A 13,516-nucleotide genomic window follows, 5' to 3' on the forward strand; every position below is an offset into this window, starting at 1 on the left:
ATCTTGGACCGAATATGCTGCATGATAGAAAAGTAGGTTTTTGAAATCTAGTGTAGCCTGTGAACATAATCGGAAAGAAATCTGGTATCATCGAAAACTTCCGAACAGCATGGAGAAGCTTACTATAGCAGGTGACTGCTATTATATATGGGTTCGCTCCAGTCTCTCTTCTTTAATCATATGTAATGATCGATGGACAGCTGGCTTGGGAGATCAATCTCGTGCTCATTGTCAATAGTAGACTATAGTTTACATAACATGATTACGTATGTTATTCCTTCTTTTTTAACCAATTGAATCGAAAAGAAAATTCATCTATTTGTTTATCCTTAGGAACAAGAGAAAGTTCTTTGATATGCTACATTGTTGTATAGAGCGCGCCAAGAGTTACGAATAATGTGCCCAAAATTAACTGCATTCTTGTCACACCATATAAGTACGCGCGAATGAGATAAGAGCAAAAAGAAGGTATTTGAAGAGAAGTGGCGTCAGACATCTCAAATTAGCGCGATTTCACACTTATAGGTAAAGAATATAAGGATTGTTGGTGTATGTAGGATGACCGTACAATACTCATTGTCTATTAGGCAATAAGCCAATGATGACAGAGCAGGAAGCGAAGAACAGTAGGATATGACAACAATGTTATACAACAGCTCTGCTCTCTAAATACATTTTTGAGTAACATTCTTGATAGAGACACTACTCCGAGGAACCAACGACGTCTCTTGTTTGCTTATGATGCTAGATTAAACCCTCTGTTTTTTCTTCCTGCACATAGCATCCGACATCATTGTAATATATATGCAGAGACGACGCACGAACGACGAGAAAAGGGATCGTGAGGTCACATGAGAGCATCAAATCTTCCGTAAGAGGTAATGTCAATTTCTCTTATGAGATGAATGTTGTACATGCAGATGATTATCATACAGCCAAGTACAAAGGGATAGAAAAACATACAAAATAAGCGAGCAATAGATATGGGGAATGAAGGGTAATAGATTATACAAAAGAATTAATGGATATAGTACATCAAAAAGAAAAAGGAGGTATCAAACTGTGAAAGCAAAGAAGAGAAAAAGCCCTGCTTTTTTCCTCCTGTCCATCCTGAATAGAACATGTACAGGCAGACGTGAAAATAAACGTGGCTTGCAGGCAGTCTATATAACTAATTTTTACTGATACCACCAGTAAGCAACATCCGCTCCTTGCATTCCTGTTCATGTGCAATCTTGTGAGCAACAAGGCATCGGGCACTACAGTACGACTTGGCTCTACACCGAGCGCAAACGGGCATTGTACGCTTCTCGACACCGCAGTTACCACAGGAGGAAGAGCTAGACGAGGAGGATCCGCCGCTACTGCAAGAAAGCGAGCTGCTTATTGACTTTGCTGTAAAGTATTCCTGAGTCAACCGATCGAGTGCTGCTACTGCCGATTGTCGAAGCAGCTTCTGCTGCTCCAGCGCAGGCGGGCGTACGGCGACACATTTGCGAAAATAAACAGTTGCCTTATCAATGTCATCCCCATGCTGATACATTAGAGCACGGCAGTTGTAGATTGTGATACGGATTGCGCGACGGTACATTTCCTGTTCGTCACATTGTGTTTCTTCTCCCTCACCCTCAAAAACCACGGGCGACTGAGGCGGAGACGTGGGTGTTATTGCTCCTGATGGTCGATGATGGCTGAAATAGTGATGATGGTGAATACTCGTTGGTGAGTTTGCCACGTAGCAATCGGATCCACTTGCTTCTTCCTTGAGCTGTTTTGCCAATGTCCACAGTTGCTTTGTCATAGGCTTAAACCAGTCGACAGCCTGATAGGAAGAGCCCAAGTGTGCAATAACCATCTGGCACATTTGCCACACCAACTCAAGCAGATCCGCCGTACACGGTATCAGATCGTCTCGCTTCAGTGTTGTTGTCGCGTCTCCTTTGAGGACCCATTCAATTCCGAGAAGATAATACATGGCTACGGTATCACAGTTGTAGCATTGGCCTGTGGTCGCGTCATGACACGTATGCTCTCTAGAAGCCAGCTTCACTACATCAGCTAGGGATCCTTGATGCCGAGGAACATCTTGGAGATTCACGTAGCCTAGCGTTGTACGTGAGGATGTGATGTCTGATGCATCCCATACTTTATTCCCTTGAGGTTGATTTCTGGCGATACGGGTTCTGGGCGAAATCAGTGGATGACTTGAGAGAAGCATTATGGAAAAATACAGAACAACACGAAGGGTTTTCGGATTTGGCGCGTGAAAAGAAGGAAAGAGGAGGCTTTCTTTTCGTGCTCTTTTATATCCTCCCTCTTCGAATTAAGCGCTTTATTAGATAGGCTGTCGGATCTAAATCCCCCAAATCTGAGGGAAAAGGATCCCCACCGCACGTGACGGCGCCTTTTAACCAACCGAACCAAAGAACTGGCAGCGAAAATAAGCATTGGCCAAGCAAAAGCTAGCGGAGACGTCCAGTGATATCGTGTGTATCCTCGCCTCTCTTTCTCTCGCTCTCTTTTTTTTTGGATTGTTGTTATAGCTCCGCTTAAGCTCCAATCCATCTCTTATACCGTATAACCCAAGAATGAGGATTAAAAAACACCATACATTGTTGCAAACAGGAAAAAGAATATATCGTTTAGCCGAGCAAAGGGAGGCCTAGATTCTTCCTTAGACGACAGTTGGAATAACAAGGGAACCCGCGTGCTGTTTGTGTATTTGTGCTTCTCCCTCGTCCAAGAACGATCGCTTGCTTCCGTGTTTTCCTTGCTGTCTACGCCCCCAACAGAATAACGCGCCAAAAAGTGTGGCTAGCGCTAACTCTCAAAGTACTGTTGTCAATTGAGGATAAAGCGGAACTTTTACTGTCATCGTAAATAATAATCACCTGGGACATACGTTTTGAGTTTCTCACATTGCCCGGCAAAGTGTAACATGGAAAGGTTTTTCAAAAACACTTTTGTGCACTGTGAGATCGTCGCAGATTGACCACTCACAATGCGTCATTTGTCCGCGTGGATAGCCCTTTCCCTGCGTGTGGTTTGTTTATCCAATCAATAAAACGTTTCTTCCGAGGTTCCTGTCTGGTCCAATTCATCAGTCAATAAGGTAGAGCCTTGTTTGGCTTACGGTCTCTCCCATCCCCTTTCTATCTCTTTTTTGTCACTTCATTCGAATGCTGGTCCGTGGTTTGTCAGAAAGTGGGGAAGGATCTATGCCGCAGATGTATAATATATTTCCTATACAGGAAAAAATAGAGTATTTTAAGCAATAATGCAGAGAGGCAGAGATTCCTTCCGTTACACAACAAAGTCCCTGTAAATAGGCTTTCCTTCCTCCCTCAACCTCCCCGACGAACTAGCCACCTTAAAGCATTTTAAGGTGTTACCAAACGATAATATAGTGGCGGAAATAATGTCGTGGCCGGCCAGCCAGCAGATTAAAATTAGCATCTTTTTGATCTCAGTAATATTTTGCACGGCGTGCCGATTGCTTAATGTATCCATATCTAAACAACATACACACTACACAACAATGATTATGAAGCAACGAATCATCCATGGTAGGAAATTCGACGAATGCCTGTACGGGTATACTCCTCGTTTTTCTCCGACCTCTCTTGATCTCCAGTAGACGATATAGGAGCAACATTGATCGACTGTGTTGACGGCTTCGGATCCGGACTCGAATGTCGGTGCATTGATAACGCAGAGACAAGCGGCTCCGCCGTGGGCAATAATGTCAGTCAGGGTATTGGTAACGTTTGAAATATTAGTCATACAACATTCTACCCGTCGTTTTTCTGCTTCGAAAGTGCAGGGGAACTGTCCCTGATATATTTACGGCCGCGTTAGAGGATCGCATTTGCATGGCACTGTACAGACGAGGCAAAGCTTTGCGTCGCTCACGATCTTGTTTAATGTTTGCAGGGATTGGACGACTTCCTCAGTGCTATTAGCTTTGTTCGAGTCCTTTTTCTACTGCGTCGTAGTTGAACTTGCCCTCCTTCGTTTCGTACCAGGTGATGTTCGTTTCGCGTGTAATTACTGTTCGAGTCAGACTAGTTTTGGTTTGTTCATCCTGTTGTTTAATCGTCGCTAAAGTAGTTGGCAGCGGTGGTAATGCCGATCTCTGCCGATTTCAATAGTAGGCTGCAAAAAAAACGGAGTACCTACATCCATTCAAACAGAGCATCATACTCGCTTGATAACCCTCACGTTTTCCTCTTGTTCCACCCATTTTGGCGTAGTTTCTAGACAAAAGTGTATTTGATGAAGGATCGCTTAGTGGTACCGCCACTTGTATTTATATTTTGGGTTTGGGTTCTTTTACTGGTAGAAAACAAAGACACGTGTAAGTCATATCTACGTGCAAGTACAATGATTAGAAGCAGGTTAGGAAAACTTGACTTTGCTGTTGCTTGAGGTGACAAGGAAGATACCGTGTTCTTTTTTTTTTTGTATTGTTTGAGCACGTCCGTTAATGGTTGCTTTTAGATTAAATAATCAAGATTAGTTTGCGAATACCTAGGCACAGTAAGAGGAGAACAATAACCGAGCCTTCGAGTGGTTGTTATTGTACAATTCCAACTTTTATTTCGATTACAGTATATAGCACATGATCGCTGTATCAAAGTAACTTTCTCTACACTGGTGATATGTCTAGGTGAAGTGTGGAAAGAGAACATATCTATAAAATAAATGTATGTGGTAGTCCAGACGCGATAAGTTCTGCTTTTATCATAGTAAATTTAAATGCTGTATATGAATACTCGCCGTGCGCTCCTATTCAAATTAGCGTGGGTTTGTACGATTACTCTATGCATAAGGGTTAGATTTTGTGTGATTCAAGCCAAGTTCTAGGCAATGATTCTATAGCTTGTAACATATATACAGAAATCCAAACGGGCTACTTAGACCTGTGCAAAGAAGGACACATTTGTGAAATACATACTTGTAATCCAGTTTGTTAGACAATTATGATCAATCATTGTATATATGAATGTAATATTTGCGGCGGCAAGTGACCCGGCAAGTTCGCCTGTATTCAAAATCATGAGATGATAACCAAATGTATAATTATATGCTATATGCTTGGACAACGTGTATTATGATGGCTGGGACGATGAAAGTGAGGTTTGATTCATTCATTATTGAAAGCCTCACCGTTAAAAATGAAAGAACCATACCGTGTTCTTAACTTATCGCGGATATTCTGATAACTATTGATATAGTGGTGAACTGGCATGCAATGCATCCAAAATCGACTGGTAAGCCAGCGAGTATCAGTATGGCCCACGAGAAAGCATGTATTCGGTCTAAAGGTGAATCTGGTTCTCTATATTACGGGGGATGGCGTGAAATACAAGCTGTTCCATGCTGTATCCAAAACGAAAAATGTCTTCAGTGATACAATTGCCATTCAAGAAAACAGAAACTTTACGGCTGTACAGAATTATCATGAGTCAGCTCGTCCGAGTAAGTGATGACAACGATTTGATGGTCGTTGGATTCAAGGCAATACGTATTCAGCTCAAGATAGCGACGATTTTGAACAATTAAATGATGGCTTATTGTCCCTCACTCTTATTCAATTTAAAGGTAGATTGGGGCACACAAAAAAACTGACGATAACAAATGCAACATGTACACCTACACCGCTGCCGAAATTCAACCGATGTGCAGACATCTCTAATATGCATAGATAGAGGTATTCTTTTTTCTAATTACGTGTGTGTGCATCCCATAATCATACAAGTTTAATTGATGTCATCCTCTTTCACAGGACTGAATTCACTTTATTGCCTGTGCGACCAAAGAAGGAAAAGCATATGCGTGTCCATGTAACTCCCTGCATCAATATCAGTATATACTGTACATTATTGCAAACATAGCAAAATGCCCAGTGAAGGATGGTGTGTCTTCTCCTCCCCTTTTCTCTACTCGTGAAGAAAACTCTATATAATAATCGTACAATTCGTATATGCCTATGTCCTAAGTTAGATCTGTGAAAGTATCAAGCTTTATATCATATCAAGTTAACATATGCCGTAAATATGTCTCGTCGCTTCCTAGTCGCATTCCTATCTTTAAACTGTGAGCAATGTGATACCTTTATGAAGATGAATAAAAGCATAGCGTAGAGTAAAGAAAATTAACAACAATTTCGATAGATGAGCTTATTATTAACAATATTTTATCTCCTTCCATTTCCCTCGTTTTTGTTTTTTCTAACTTCAAGGGGTTGTAAGAAGCCGGGAAAAAAAGCCCTCGCACTGTCGCATATAGTTAAAGATTCTGAGCCTCTTCTCCTTGTGCTCCTCATCTGTGTCCTCTTTAGAGAAGGACGTGTTTAACCTTAACAAAGGAAGCGAACAAGCTGAATGTGTCCCTGCTTATAAAGGGGTACATACTAAGATGATTATGATATGGACTATGATGGATCCTGGAAATGAATTAAGGTAGATAACGTAGTATAGAGATTATCACTTATCCCCCTTCTTTGTTGCAATCCTAAAAAAGAAAAAGGCAATAGTGTCTGTTCCATTCTTATCTTCGTTATCATTATTGTTACAATCAGATATTGTTGCCCTTTACAACAACGTTTAATGGCTTCTTCAACGTGACAAAGTAGCGATAATTCTTTCCGTGTACATATTACCACCTGAGAACAGGTATCGAATTGTACATGCAAGTAATTGAAGAGGCGTATGTAGTATTATATGCAGCCAATCGATGCCTCGAAACAGTTTCTCCTAAGTATCACTATTACTACTACTATCCTCGAGCTTGTCTCCTATCTATGAAAAAAGGGTGGCGGCAGCCGTACATGCATGATCAGTACTACAAAATATGCTCGTGGTCAGACCTTTATCGTAGGACTCTTTTCCTATGGGTCACTGCATGCAGCGCAGATCATCTAAGTATCATCTCGGCAAACAGATACTTCTCGCGTAATCGGCAGTAGGGAAAGAACGGAGAGAGGCAAGAGGGAGCTGCTTGGACTATTTGATACTGTCGTGATCCCTCGTCTCCTCCGAACTTTGACGCATGTTTACAATTCATAGGGTTGTTTAAATCATTTTAATATCGAGACAAAAGAAGAAGCGTAATTGAGCCTGTGTTAGCTATTACTGTTAGCTTAATATGTAAAGAAAGACCTTGCGATCTTTTTTTATTGTTGTGTGGATTGGTCGCGACAGTAACACGAACCTATTCTATTGTGGAACCATTCTCGCCACAGAGCAAACACGCTTTCTCTCTCATACACACACCAACCAATCCACTGGATTTCGAGACGTTGTTCTTGCAGCAGGGCTATTAACCTCCTTGTTCCTCCTCCTCTACCTGTTCGTTTTCTCTACCTTCTTAATCCACACGCACTTGCTCCATTTTGCATACTCTACAAGTACCCATCACTGTAAAGAAAAACAAGTTTTGAACTTTCCACTCCTTTAAAAACACAGCAATACAATGCGTCATGCCCCATCCGATCACTGAACCCATGAGACAACAACACCAACAGCAACAAAAGATTGCGACGCGGTTACCGGCCCCACCTTCATTACTCGCACTCGGCTCTGACGACCTTGACTGGGACGACCAGTACACGGTCGTAACAAACTCACCCAGTCTCGCTGCCATCAATAGTCGAGGAACTGAAAGTCGCATATCTTCTCCAACAGGAACGACAAAAATCCACTCTGGTGGTGGTCTTCATAATATTAGCAGTAACGTGGGAGGATACAGTAACAGCGCCATGATTTTCAGCGAGGACGAGGATGAGCCATCACCGCTCGGCTCCTCTTTATCGCACGGCAATAATGGCAACAATATGCTATCTTCGTTATTCCCCAACATACGAGGATCATCCCACAGCTCAGCGGCCGGTGGCGGTGGTGGTGGCTTCACCGATCCAATGTTAACGTCCCCTGCCTATCATTGTTTCCAGGCCGAAAATGCGCTCATCACACTAAAGCAAGTCGTTCGTGATGATGGATGGAAAAAGGCATTGAAGCATAAAAGTGGTGTGGTAGTCCATATGAAAAATGGGGTGAATAAGGCAGACAAGACTCCATTGTTCAAGGGCCAGGCCATCATCCAAGGATTTTCACCCCAGTCAATTTTTTACGTGATTGGAATGCGCAGATTGTGGGACGAAAAGTAAGTCATCTTTTCTGGGTCGTTCCATACATAATGGGAGATCATTATACCTCGATGACGGTCGTCTACAATGTAGAAATCATTTCTCATTCTCTAGCTATGAAGATGGAAACCTCATCGAGAACCTAAATGAGACAACGTCTTTGACATACGAAGTCAGTAAGGCAACAGCAACTTCCAAGTACGTTTTTTGTTTGTGTCGCCACGATGAATTACTTAGATTCTGTACTACCATGTCATTTCTGCTCTTATTTCTCTTCAATCCTGACCCACACAAACTATTCATTATTGTTGTTAGGCCACGAGATTTATCACTTATTGAGAAAATCGAATGCACTCATGATGGAGCCATTATCTTTGCATGCACAAGCGTCGAATCGCCACGTATCCCTAAAATCCCTGGAAGAGTCCGTGCACAAATCAAAGTAAGCGTGCAACCTTATTCCTTCTGAGATTCGTCGTACAAAAGCATTGACACGCGAAAAACTTTTGTGTGAAATAGCTTCAAGGTTGGATACTTGAACCAATTCGTGGAAGCATAACACCAGCAACCCGAGTGACCTTTGTCACTCAAGAGAATATGAAGGGATGGATCCCTGGTTTCACCAAAAAGTCACTAGCACGTCGGCCGTTGGTGATTGCTGCAATCAATGATTACTTGCAGCGAAAGGCAGATCGAATGCGAGCTCAGAAAAAGTCTTCACAGCATGCACCGCGACCTTCCCTTTTCGGCACAAGTAACAATAGCAATACTCTGGAACCGCCTCCACCAACGAAACGTAAACCACATCGGTAAATCAATGACTTCTCTCTCAGGAGATGGGGTTCTCAAGAAGATGTTTATATCATCACTAGTATACTGACTCGCTGTTGTAGAATCCTCACACAGCAACATGCGTTATCTAGCCAACAAAGTTTCGAATCGGCTATGTTTGATCCATCGCCCACATCTTCACAGCGCTCCTCGCAGCGTTCTATCCTCGTCGACCAAAGTTCAACATATCCAGCAACCAAAAATCAGCATAGCAGCACTCAGCGGAAACATATTACGTTTGCGGAAAGCGATGTTTCTGACCGAGAACCGGATGATGTCCCAACCCTTTCACCTACAACTCTGAAACAAATTCCATCGCAGCAACAGCAACAGCAACAGCAACAGCAACCCCAGCACCGACAACAACAAAGACAGACAATTCCGTCTCGACATTTATACCCATCTCATCGTCATCCAACGAAAAAGGTAGAAAGCTTAGAATTGCTGAAACGACTCTCTTCATCTCTCGATGACTGGATGACCAAAGGCGAAATTGACGGTGTTAAGCTTTATACAAAAGCTCAACCTGACCGTCCCTCCTTCCTTCGTGGCGATGGCGTGATTGAAGGTGAATGGACAGCTGAACAATTATGCTCTTTGATCCACTGCTATGGCGCCCGAAAGATATGTAAGCATCTTACTCTTTAAACCTACTGTGCTACTATTGCTGGAAACATATACAAGATGTGCGCAAAAAAGATGTAAACTCACAATAACACATCTTATGATATCAGGGGATGAGCGATTCGAAGGAGGTCAAGTGGTCGAACGGTTTAGTCAAAAAGAATATCTCGTTCATTGGTCATTACGCAACATGTATCCCGTAACAAACTGTGATATTTCAGCAATCACGACCATTGAGACGAATTCTTCAACTGGAACCATATATACAGCGAGCACCAGCGTCAACGATCCATTGATTCCAGCTTCGACAAAAGAGGCAAATGGCAGCAACAGTGGCCATATCCGTGGTCACACCGACTTATACGGCTGGATGTTTACGTCTAATCTGGGCGAGGGAGGACGCACGAAATCTGTCAATGTAACCATGGTGTGTAACCTTGTCTACAAGTGTCATGTACCAGCAAATGTAGCCAAGGTGATGGAGAATGAAATGCTGGCGTCAGTGGCCAATGTACGCAACTATATCCAAAAGTATGGTTGTCCACCGTATATTCGAAGAGTAGCTGGCAAAGTAGTAGAAGAGGATTTCGAGGCGAAGACAGGAACGTACCAAGTAACTTTTATCGCCAAGCACGAGCCATCCCAGGCGTACCGGCAACGCAAGTCCGGCTGGTGCACAGATATTCGGGTGCACAAATCAGTATACTCCGGGGGACTGGACGTTAAGGTGTCGCCTACAGAAGGAACGCGCGTGGAAATGACGTCGGACCACAAAAGCGTGCGGATCTTCACCACTAGCTCGGAAATGGAGGGAAAGCGAGTTGTTGTGTTATTAACCACAGAGAACCGATCGACTGGTGCGGAAAAAGATGTGGCTTTTGGAAGCTCGAGTAAGCAGCAGCAGCGGCAGCCCGGGATGGAAGAAGAGAAGAATATTAATGTTGAAAATGAAGAAGGTAGGGGTCGCCCTTGTAAATTTGGTAGTAGCGAGAAGATAATCTTAAGCCTAAATAATGGATTTTTTCTAGTATCTTTGAAAGAACCAGCTCAACTACCATCCCTACAGCACCAACAGCAGCAATCAGTGCTGTCTGCGACTGAAAAGGTCTCAACAGGACAAGCTGAACCAGCGCCTGTAACACCAACGTCCTCCACCCACTCGATTTTAAACCATCCATTACATCCATTACAAGCAGCTTCAATAGCACAGACACCGCCTAATGATCAGCAGGCACCTTTATCTCCAACAGCATTCTCTCACATATCTACAGCATCGGGTAATCTACAAGTTCCAAAAGGCTATATGCTGGTGCCACAAAGCCATCAGGTATCTACTACTGTAAAACAAATAATTCTGTTGATTTACAAGAATGAAAAGAATGATGTTCTGAGATCTTCACTTGTTTAAATTATTAGAGCAATAATATCATTATTATATCGGACGATCTCACGTTTAATGGACAGCAACTGGCCGTTGTGTTTCTTGCAATGGTTCTTTGTTACTACATGGGCAAATTTGCTTGCTCATGCTCATAAAAGCCATTCTTCATATCTAGCGAGCTCCTATTTACAGCGCCTGCGACCATTAGAAATTGCCACTACCACATGATTTTGACGTACTATTATTCTTACTACTATATAACTACCTTTTTATAATAACTACAACGCACAGGCATGCTACATACACACATTGGATACTACTGCAGCATTTACCTATACTGTCTTTTTTATTGTCAAATTTTACTACAGCGATTGATCATGATTAAAGAAGAGGAGCCTGGCGTATCCATTTCTTCATAATGGCTTCAACATAATGATCGACTTCCAAGCGTATTTCAACAATCAAAATATCCGACTTGTGCACCTCGATGAGCGCTGCGCGTTCTGCCTGACGGATCGCAGTGAGTTCAGTTTCATCATCGATAGCCTTTCGAGCAGTCTTGGCTTGTTCAATGACTTGACTCTCTGCATTTTTCCGTAGAATATCCATATCGCTCTTGACCTCTTCGGCAATACTGCGAATGGCTTCTCGTTGTTTTTTCGTTACTGGCTGTTGTTGTTGTTGGGTGTGCTGCTTATCTTCAAATCGTTTTGGTAAATAATGCTGTACTGTACGCAACTGCTCATCCAGCTTTGTCCGTGCCTGCGTAGCCACTGTCAAAATAGCTTGAATTTCTTTGTCAGGTAGCTGTGTTTCGTAAGGTGTCATGGTAGCCGAGTAGTAGTCATCGAATGCGTCATTTTCGTGGTCGTCACCGTCGTCATGTGTAGATGCAGTAGGGTGTTGTTTGCTCAAATATGCATGTAATTGATCGGTGATTACAGTTTGTAACCCCTTGGCATGATCGATTGTTTGTGCACGGATAGTCTTGGCCCGATCCAGTACTTCTAAGGCCCGATCCAAGGCAGCGCTCTGTAACAGCTTCGCTTGGTCCGATACGTCCGGACTCCACTCGTCATACCATGCTCGCATTGTGTCGGTATAAGGTTCCACGTGTACTTTGTATAATTCATTTTTAAGTAATTGGGCAAAGTTTTGTTTAATAGGTTCGCTCGCTGTGCATTGGCGGTTGTTGATTTTTGTTGCATCGTGGCCTCGTAAAACGTAGTAGGTAGCAGCTACTACAATAGAAACTGTCAAAAGCCGGTTGATCAACGTCGCGATGGTTCGCTACGTAGGATTAGGATTTTTCATATTGGTTTCGATTATTAGCTAACGCGTATAATATCCAGCTTTAACAGCTCTTTCGACACTTTTCCCCGTGCAGACAGACAAAGACAAGCTCCTCTTTTCTCGCTTCCTGTATAAAGGGAGAGAGAGAAAGCGAGGTATAGCCTGTCTATGATTATTGCGCGTAGTCTTTCTTTCCTTCTCCCTTTCTTACCATGAAGCCCTATATACAGAACGAGTGTCGTTAGGTTAATTATTCATACAATCACGATTCCTAAACTGGCATACACGTTCACCTTGAGGGGTTCTTGATTGACATGCGATGCAGGAAATGCAGTGGTTGTTTGCACAGTTGCATAAGGTACATCGTGGGCCGGTAATGCTTTAGGTAACTTTGTAGATGGCACACTTGATGTCTTTACTACTGTGTTTATTAGCAGCCGCAGAGAACGAGAAAGAAGGAAATGTAAGTCAATACATATTTGTTATGTCGTTTGTTATGCATTAGAGACGCCAACAACAATGTCCGATTGTTTGGGTTTCCGCGCGGAAGAGAAAAAGGAGGAAACAAAAAGTAGTAATGGCAGGAGAAAAAAAAAACAAGGCAGAAAAGCTTTCTCTTCTTCACGCGTGCCCGGGCCCAGTTTTTCGAAGTTACTGTACCGGAATAAAACTCGTTATTGTCTTTACTACTGCCGTTGTTGCCGTTGTTGCCGTTGTTACTGTTGTTACTGTTATTTGCACCTCTTTTCGTTTTCTTGGTTTTGCCATTGCGTTGATTTCCGTTTTTTTTGGCAGGCATGTTTAAGAAGTTGCAAAAAGATAATTAAAGCAAAAAGAAGGAATGAACTAGAGCGAGAGAGAAAGAGCAAGGAGTGAAAGAGGAAAAGAAAAACAAAACTGGTCCCTCACACGTAGCGAGTTTTTTTAAGGAGCCATACGAGTTGCAGAGTAACCCGAACCAGTCTTGTCAGTTATATAAGTTATTTGGTCGGACGTACGTTGTTTCGCCACTTGCACAAGTTACCGAGACGAGGACTAATTCTTCTGGGTTTTTAAGTGTAACTTCCCAGGAGCCATTTTGCATAATTTTATAAATGGCCAGACATCAAATGTTTTTAGTTAGAGAGTCATGGCCTCCTCCCTATGTTGTTAAACATATCTGCTGAAGTGCTGAAAGTGCTTTTAAAATAGCGAATCCAGTTCAAGTATGGCCACTTTGGCAGTAACTTCTTGGAAAT

At 42.7% G+C, this 13,516-nt stretch overlaps 4 protein-coding genes across 4 annotated transcripts; 2 read left to right on the top strand and 2 right to left on the bottom strand.

Moving 5' to 3' along the window:
• Window positions 1–1,171: 1,171 nt before the first annotated feature.
• On the bottom strand, window positions 1,172–2,218 carry BDB00DRAFT_789188 (uncharacterized protein; the record flags this gene model as incomplete). Its single annotated transcript, XM_053120856.1, has 1 exon — window positions 1,172–2,218. The coding sequence occupies one exon, from the start codon at window positions 2,216–2,218 to the stop codon at window positions 1,172–1,174; it is 1,047 nt and encodes a 348-aa protein (XP_052978132.1).
• A 1,136-nt stretch (window positions 2,219–3,354) lies between these two features.
• On the top strand, window positions 3,355–3,962 carry BDB00DRAFT_930121 (uncharacterized protein; the record flags this gene model as incomplete). Its single annotated transcript, XM_053128992.1, has 3 exons — window positions 3,355–3,566; window positions 3,635–3,760; window positions 3,859–3,962. Exons 1-3 carry the CDS (start codon window positions 3,419–3,421, stop codon window positions 3,960–3,962), a joined length of 378 nt encoding a protein of 125 aa, XP_052978133.1. The 5' UTR covers window positions 3,355–3,418.
• A 3,290-nt stretch (window positions 3,963–7,252) lies between these two features.
• On the top strand, window positions 7,253–11,253 carry BDB00DRAFT_468279 (uncharacterized protein). The gene is made up of 8 exons (XM_053117489.1): window positions 7,253–8,166; window positions 8,264–8,347; window positions 8,465–8,591; window positions 8,669–8,958; window positions 9,043–9,608; window positions 9,715–10,560; window positions 10,633–10,931; window positions 11,021–11,253. The coding sequence occupies exons 1-8, from the start codon at window positions 7,484–7,486 to the stop codon at window positions 11,138–11,140; spliced, it is 3,015 nt and encodes a 1,004-aa protein (XP_052978134.1). The 5' UTR covers window positions 7,253–7,483; the 3' UTR covers window positions 11,141–11,253.
• A 113-nt stretch (window positions 11,254–11,366) lies between these two features.
• BDB00DRAFT_873902 (uncharacterized protein) lies at window positions 11,367–13,077 on the bottom strand (the record flags this gene model as incomplete). Its single annotated transcript, XM_053127153.1, has 4 exons — window positions 11,367–12,275; window positions 12,490–12,498; window positions 12,572–12,696; window positions 12,939–13,077. The coding sequence occupies 4 exons, from the start codon at window positions 13,075–13,077 to the stop codon at window positions 11,367–11,369; spliced, it is 1,182 nt and encodes a 393-aa protein (XP_052978135.1).
• Window positions 13,078–13,516: the final 439 nt, after the last annotated feature.

This window comes from Zychaea mexicana (genome assembly GCF_025766255.1).
Source record: "Zychaea mexicana strain RSA 1403 chromosome Unknown BDB00scaffold_53, whole genome shotgun sequence".
Classification (NCBI taxonomy): domain Eukaryota; kingdom Fungi; phylum Mucoromycota; class Mucoromycetes; order Mucorales; family Lichtheimiaceae; genus Zychaea; species Zychaea mexicana.

Bases quoted from the DNA above. Each gene is read 5' to 3' on its own strand.
- BDB00DRAFT_468279 (XM_053117489.1), top strand. From the start codon at position 7,484: ATGCCCCATCCGATCACTGAACCCATGAGACAACAACACCAACAGCAA. The intron at 8,167-8,263 runs GTAAGTCATCTT...CTCATTCTCTAG, and splicing joins CGCAGATTGTGGGACGAAAA to CTATGAAGATGGAAACCTCA. The intron at 8,592-8,668 runs GTAAGCGTGCAA...TGTGTGAAATAG, and splicing joins GAGTCCGTGCACAAATCAAA to CTTCAAGGTTGGATACTTGA.